This window comes from Esox lucius, chromosome 4 (genome assembly GCF_011004845.1).
Source record: "Esox lucius isolate fEsoLuc1 chromosome 4, fEsoLuc1.pri, whole genome shotgun sequence".
NCBI lineage: Eukaryota > Metazoa > Chordata > Actinopteri > Esociformes > Esocidae > Esox > Esox lucius.
Window position 1 is genome coordinate 31797564 of NC_047572.1, and position 7427 is coordinate 31804990.

At 38.6% G+C, this 7427-nt stretch overlaps 1 protein-coding gene across 2 annotated transcripts; it reads right to left on the reverse strand.

Annotated features, from left to right (window-relative positions):
- Nucleotides 1–940: 940 nt before the first annotated feature.
- LOC105029161 (saxitoxin and tetrodotoxin-binding protein 1) lies at nt 941–4548 on the reverse strand. Of its 2 annotated transcripts, none has more exons than XM_010902386.5 (6): nt 4280–4548; nt 3898–4040; nt 2113–2126; nt 1895–2005; nt 1190–1294; nt 941–1063 (listed from the first exon to the last, which is right to left on the reverse strand). In XM_010902386.5, exons 1-6 carry the CDS (start codon nt 4394–4396, stop codon nt 993–995), a joined length of 561 nt encoding a protein of 186 aa, XP_010900688.1. In that variant the 5' UTR covers nt 4397–4548; the 3' UTR covers nt 941–992. The 2 variants fall into 2 exon arrangements, with proteins under 2 accessions (XP_010900688.1, XP_010900680.1); XM_010902378.5 differs by having other exon boundaries at nt 2113–2177; nt 4280–4543.
- Between the last annotated feature and the right edge of the window lie 2879 nt (nt 4549–7427).

Consider the following 7427-nt stretch of genomic DNA (forward strand, 5'->3'; position numbering starts at 1 on the left):
TTTTGTCTGTTAAAGATAAGTTTGAAAAGTAATGGCACCCCTAAAGAAAATTTAGAATAACACTAAACAAAGAAGCATCTGAATAGGAATTCTGTGCTTTTAATTTGGTCTCAGTCTCTGGGAACTGTATTGACGCCTTTCACCTGATCCTATTTCCCTGGGGTATAAATATGAGGTTGCATGCATGTAAAATCTCTTTGTCATCCATTAAAATGGGTAAAACGAGATGCCAAGGAAACTGATGATTGTTGACCTACAGAGATTAGGTTAAGGATATTTGGAACAGTTGAAAATACCTTTAAGCGCATTGTGCCTTCTTTGTGTAGCTTTAATCACCTTGTTACCTAGCATTGTCATGTTGGCTCTGCTAATGTTACATTTTTTATTGTACAGGTTTATATCCACATCTATCAACACATGTTGCCTGGAATATTCTGATGAAATTATTTTGTCATCAGGGACCTACGTTTATTATATTTTTCTAATATGTTTGTAACTGATATCAGTCCCAGCCTTTTATTGCTATGCAAACAATTTTATATCTACGCCCATCAAAATGTTACACTGCACATTCTGTGGTACTGTATGAATTCTGGGAGGTTTTTTATTAACAGAGGAAGCAGATATTACTGCAAATTCGTTCTAGATTGTGTTGAGGACATTGCATTTTTGTCACAGAAAGGTATCATTGATAACATTAGCAATTAGTACCGTAATTGGGGGAGCCATGGTGAACTTTCCCTTCATTAGATGGTGTTTATTCAAGCCTAAAGCCACTCTCTTCTGTCTGCTGTGGCTTGTTGTTGTTCTAGGCCTGGGGTTTCAAAACGGTTCCAAGGAGGGCCGAGTGTCTGCAGGTTTAGTTTTTTTCCTATAAATTGGTTCACATGTTTGCATTTATAGATCAGGAAGCATTTTCAAAACGTCATGAAACACAACGTGAGGGAAAAAGTTATTTTATTAATGCAACTATTTCATTGTCAGTTGCCGTGTCACTGCAGAACAACCTTTTCCTTTTGAGTCTCTACCACGTACAGTCTCTTGTTTTCCTCTGCGCAGAACTCTGCCGAGAGAAGAGAGGAGACGCTAGTGAATAAGGTTCTAAAAAACACAGGTCTCAACCAATAGCAATCTGCAGTAAATGTATCTGGGTGTTCCTTTTGTTTAGAAGGTTATGATAAATCTTGACCTGTGACCCCATCGTAGGAATACGGTGCTGGCTGAGGGTACTGGAGGCATTGGGCTTGTGTCCGGAAATACTTCAGATCTGACTCTAGCAGTGTCCGGTTCTTCCCTGGAAAGAGAAGAAGAACACGAAGCATTTACAGTTATTCCACAACTTGATTGGCCAATGTTTAAGGTCTCCAAAAGTCTTTGGTTACATGTTAGACGTCATCTGGCCATTGACACACTCTTTGTTGGTTTACTATACTTGTGAGGAGTTTTGGTTCTTACGTATATTTAATCAGGTACACTCGCAAGCGAATACACTCCAACAAACTCTAAAGCATACAGTCTACACACTTTGTTTTCTGGTTTATTTCAGTTTTCGTTGTCACGTTTTGTGTGACTCTAGGAAGAGCAGCTTTGGCTTTAGTAGTGCAACAATAGTTTTGTTAGTTGTTGCAGCCCACATGATTTAAAATGTGACACAAGCCCATGAAGACCGTGGAGAGCAGCAGCGTTTGGTGCCTTTGGTTATCTAGTGGTGCCAGTTGTAGAGTTGTGAGTGGTAGAGTTGTCTAATAAAAGATCCATGCAGCTTAATGCATTAACCGTCCTTTCTGCATATTCAGTCAAAGACAGAACAGAAAGAAACAGCTAGGAGTGAATGGGCATCCAAATAAAAAGAAAATTAATTAACACACACATGCGTGTACACACACACCCTTACCAAAGATGTAAAGACATTGGACGTTCTGTCCTTCCATAACGCTGCTGAGCTGCATGGTGAGACAGTCAGGACAGGTCTGTAGTAATCTTCCCGTGGAGCTCACATTATCGTCTATGAGGGGGGAAAAAAACAGCAAATCGCAGACTCACTTAACATGATCTTGTATGCTGACAATGTCGCACTAAAGCCAGCCAGTCAGTCAAAATTGTTTGACTTACGTGTGGCTTGAAAACTGTTTCCGGAAAAGGTCATGTACACAGAAGAGTTGAGGCATTTTCCATCACTGGCAGAGTAGAGGATATGTCAGTACTGTATATACTAGTTAAAGGGATAGTTCCTCCAAAAATCGTATTTCGGTGACAGTCCCCTTACCCCCAGATGGTCCTTTTTTTTTTTAAAACAATCCATTATTTAGCTCTGTCTCAGTCAGTAATTAGCATTATTAGCATCGTATAAATTCATGAATGGAAACCATACATACCATTAGAAAGCTGTACATAAGCAGAAAAGTCTCAAAGAACATGAAGATGTTGTATTCCTCAAAATAAAGTTTACATTTCCATGATATAATTCTAATTTAAAATAAACTGGTACTTCCTGGGTTTTCCGGTCAGTTTTGTTCACAATTTTATCAACCTACCTATTAGTTTGGGAACAGTAAGTGTTTATACACTTAAAATGTTTGTATTCGCTAGCTAGAAAGCAAGTTGCCTATTTTGGCTTTGATATTCACCTCTGACAGTCAAACTTTATTTGCTTAAGAGAGAAAGGAAAATACATATATATTATGTCTGACTCTGAATACGAGCAGGAAGAAGAAACAATCTGTGGATAGAGCCATACTTGTTCTAACCACGATAATGAATTGACCGAAAATAAGCTTTGGTGAGCAAACGGGCGATGGTGAACACATTAATCCACAACCCTTGCCCAGAATATCCAGACACAATGTGTACACGATCCTCTGTACTGAAATGTTTCTCGCAAAAATGACATGTCGGTTTACTGTACTTGAACTTGTTCAATGACAAAAAAGTTGAATTAAAAAAAAAAGCTATAGCTATAATAAAAGGATTTAGCTGGCTAAGTAGTGCGAGCCGGTTCGTTAACATTACCTCTATGTGCTGTCGGAGCTATGATGATGAGTTTTTGAAAGCATAGGTTCATATTTGGGAATAAAAAGACAACATTTCATGATGACTGCGTTCGCTTATTTTAAATTTAAATCGAAACATCGCGTGTAACTGTGGCCAGGAATTGGAATTTCGCTCGTCAACGTCCTCCAATTGACAACTTTCCATGTCGGTCTCGGTGTCTGTCATTTAATTTGCTATGTCTGTGCTCGCACTCCGATGCAGATTTAAAGGTGCGGGAGGGAACAACCTCAAATCAAATCACGAAACGAAAATCTCAGTATTTTTTGACAAACGACTGAAGACAAAATTGTTTCGAAAGAGTAGAAGAAATGTAACGGAGTAAAGAGTATGATTTATTTAAAAAAAAGATATACTTGAGTAAGAGTAAAAAGTACAGCCCCCAGAAAGTAACTAGAAAAGTACTCGTTCCTCTGAAACTGTACTCTTTTACTCGTGTGCGTTACTTGTAACGCGTTACTACCCACCTCTGGTTTTGTCAGTGTTCAGTTTTAAAAATCGATGCTACCTCAACAGATTACTAAATGTAGTTTTAAGTGTTTTGGAGTACATTTCCACTTGTAATGCAGCTTTGCGATAGCTGTACGAAACGTTTCCATTCATGAATTTAGACAGTGCTAATTATGCTAATTACAGACTGGGACAAAGCTGAATAATGGATTGTTTGAAAAATGACTCTATGGGCCTCCTGGAATATCTGTTTGTAAATGAACTTTGAGAAAAATATGAATTTAGGATGAACTATCCCTTTTAATCTTTTATCTTCATTTCTCATCACTGACCCAATGTGTCTCAAGTTACAAAAGTTTGGAGACAAAAAAGTGTACTGTAGAGAGCTTGATCACTTACATCAAGTTTCCCTGGTTGAGAAGGGCTGTCTCGTTATCTGAAGTGGGTAGGATTTGAATCCAGGAGCTCTTGGTCTTTCTTAGTATGTCATTTACTATATCAAGGTTTCCAAAACCCTCGAGGAAGATCCAGTCTCCAAAGATCTGTGCAAAGTAGTCGTTATTCTTTTAAGCACCGCCTAGAGGTTGGAGCATATTGCCTTTGAAACTACAATTTGGAGTCAAATGCCTTCCAAATACTTTTAGATTTTCTTTTCAGATCTGAAATTATCACTACTTCTAAAGTACATGTTAATAAAGTATGCCTTTCAAACATGGGCATGTATTTGAAAAGCATTTGACTCTACATTGGTGATATGTCACTACATTAGCGATGTACTCACGATGCGTTTGTCTTCCAGAGCGACTGGTTTCACCAGATCCTCACAGTCCTGTGGTTCTGGTTCTACAGTTCCCACAGAGAACAGAACCAGGAGAGGGAACACGTAGAGAACAGACATGGCGTGTATCCTGGTAAACTAAGCCGTCAGAGAGGGAATTCGTAGCAAGAAGTGCACCTTGGATGTCAAGTGAGTTGAAACACCTTCAGTTTATATGGAGAATAGAGTGTTTCAAGAGAATGTTTCTCCCCGAATTATGCAACACTGAAATTACCAAAATCAGCCTGTGAAGGCTTGACTCCTATTGATCCACAAAGTCAATTTGCATGTGGTTGCACTCTATGGCACAGATGACATCATTATTGAAGGGGTAAGCCCTTACCAGAAAAACTAATCATAAAACCCTTATGAAATGGCTGATAAAGTAATATTTTTTAAAACCTTTTTTTTTTTACTTTTTGTGGCCTGTCTGATTATCAGTATACTGTGTATGAACATGACATGGCTGTTTATTGTATGAACATGACATGTCTGTTTATTGTATGAACATGACATGGCTGTTTATTGTATGAACATGACATGTCTGTTTATTGTATGAACATGACATGGCTGTTTATTGTATGAACATGACATGGTTGTTTATTGTATGAACATGACATGGCTGTTTATTGTATGAACATGACATGGTTGTTTATTGTATGAACATGACATGTCTGTTTATTGTATGAACATGACATGTCTGTTTATTGTGTGAACATGACATGTCTGTTTATTGTATGAACATGACATGGCTGTTTATTGTATGAACATGACATGGCTGTTTATTGTATGAACATGACATGGCTGTTTATTGTATGATCATGACATGTCTGTTTATTGTATGATCATGACATGTCTGTTTATTGTATGAACATGACATGGCTGTTTATTGTGGTTACGGGAGATGGGGATGGATGGAGACACATGTCCTGATGTAATTATTCTGTTGTCAGGTACCTTACTTTATTCTATTTTTCTACTATTTTTGTAATTGATATCATTATTCATTCCCAGACTTATATTTCTATGCAAGCAATTTTACATTGACATCCATCAACAGGTTGCCCTGCACATTCTGTGGGATCTGCTTTCGTTATGAATTCTTGGAGTTGCTGTATTTTATTAGCACACAAATGTAATTGTTCAGAATGACACTGTGTTATTCAGTGCATTTGATAAATAAACTTTGAACTTTGAACAGACCGAGGAAGCAGGAACTTCTGCAAATTTGTTCTCAGTTGTGTTGAGGACATGTTGCATTTTTATCACAGAAAGATATCATTGCAAACATAAGTCATTAGTATCATTATTGGGGGAGCCATGGTGAACTTTCCCTTCATTAGATGGTGTTTATTCAAGCCTAAAGCCAGTCTCTTCTGTCTGCTGTGGCTGGTGGTTGTTCTAGTCCATAGTACAAGGTCAGCCATGTTAATGTAGCTTGTTCACATGCTTGCATTTAAAGATCAGGATGCATTTTCAAAACGTCATGAAACACAAGTGAGGGTACAAGTTATTTTATTGCAGAACTGCAGAACTCTGCAGAGAGAAGAGAGAAGACGCTAGTGAATAAGTAAAAAAAAACACAGGTCTCAACCGATAGCAATCTGCAGTCAGCAGAAATGTTGCATTAAATGTATCTGGGTGTTCCTCTTGGTTAGTAGGTTATGATAAATCTTGACCTGTGACCCCATCGTAGGAATACGGTGCTGGCTGAGGGTACTGGAGGCATTTGGCTTGTGTCCGGAAATACTTCAGATCTGACTCTAGCAGTGTCCGGTTCTTCCCTGGAAAGAGAAGAAGAACACGAAGCATTTACAGTTATTCCACGACTTGATTGGCCAATGTTTAAGGTCTCCAAAAGTCTTTGGTTACATGTTAGACGTCATCTGGCCATTGACACACTCTTTGTTGGTTTACTATACTTGTGAGGAGTTTTGGTTCTTACGTATATTTAATCGCAAGCTAATACACTCCAACAAACTCTAAAGCATACAGTCTACACACTTTGTTTTCTGGTTTATTTCGATTTTCACTACATGGGTGATATGTCACTACACTGGTGATATGTTACTACATTGATGATATGTCACTACACTGGTGATATGTCACTACACTGGTGATATGTCACTACACTGGTGATATGTCACTACACTGGTGATATGTTACTACATTGATGATATGTCACTACACTGGTGATATGTCACTACACTGGTGATATGTCACTACACTGGTGATATGTCACTACACTGGTGATATGTCACTACACTGGTGATATGTTACTACATTAGCGATGTACTCACGATGCATTTGTCTTCCAGAGTGACTGGTTTCACCAGATCCTCACAGTCCTGTGGTTCTCGTGCTACGGTTCCCACAGAGAACAGAACCAGGAGAGGGAACATGTAGAGAACAGACATGGACACAGACGTGTATCCTGGTAAACTAAGCCGTCAGAGAGGGAAGTCGTAGCAAGAAGTGCACCTTGGATGTCAAGTGAGTTGAAACACCTTCAGTTCATATGGAGAATAGAGTGTTTCAAGAGAATGTTTCTCCCCGAATTATGCAACACTGAAATTACCAAATTCAGCCGGTGAAGGCTTGACTCCTATTGATCCCCAAAGTCAATTTACATGTGGTTGCACAGATGACATCATTATTGAAGGGGTAATCCGTTACCAAAAATACAAATCATAAAACCCCTTTTTTTGCCGGCAGAGTGACTGACTAACTGACTACCCCTTGTTAAATAGCGTAGTGGTTAGAGAAGCAGACTCATGAACTATAGGTCCCAAGTTCGTATCTGCTCGCAGGCGAAGCGAATTACACATTGTGAACTATTCCGTATTGTTGAAAACGTTGCTGGCTAAAACTGTATACGATTACATTGCGACTGTTTCTGGCATGGAATAGTTCATCTTCAGTCTTGCTAGCAATTGCTCAATTTTTATGATTATTCCTAGGAAGTTATTGCAGACTAGTAAGCCTATTTCACACAATCCTCAAATGAATAATTTTCCATTGCGGGCCAGCTGAACTAGGCCTGCCTGGTTTCTTGTTTTTTAACCTTGTTTTACTTTTTAGTGGCCTGTCTGATTATCAGTAGATTGTGTAT

Bases quoted from the DNA above. Each gene is read 5' to 3' on its own strand.
- LOC105029161 (XM_010902378.5), bottom strand. From the start codon at position 4,396: ATGTCTGTTCTCTACGTGTTCCCTCTCCTGGTTCTGTTCTCTGTGGGA. The intron at 4,041-4,279 runs GTGAGTACATCG...TACTTTGCACAG, and splicing joins CTCTGGAAGACAAACGCATC to ATCTTTGGAGACTGGATCTT. The intron at 2,006-2,112 runs GTAAGTCAAACA...CCCCCCTCATAG, and splicing joins AAACAGTTTTCAAGCCACAC to ACGATAATGTGAGCTCCACG.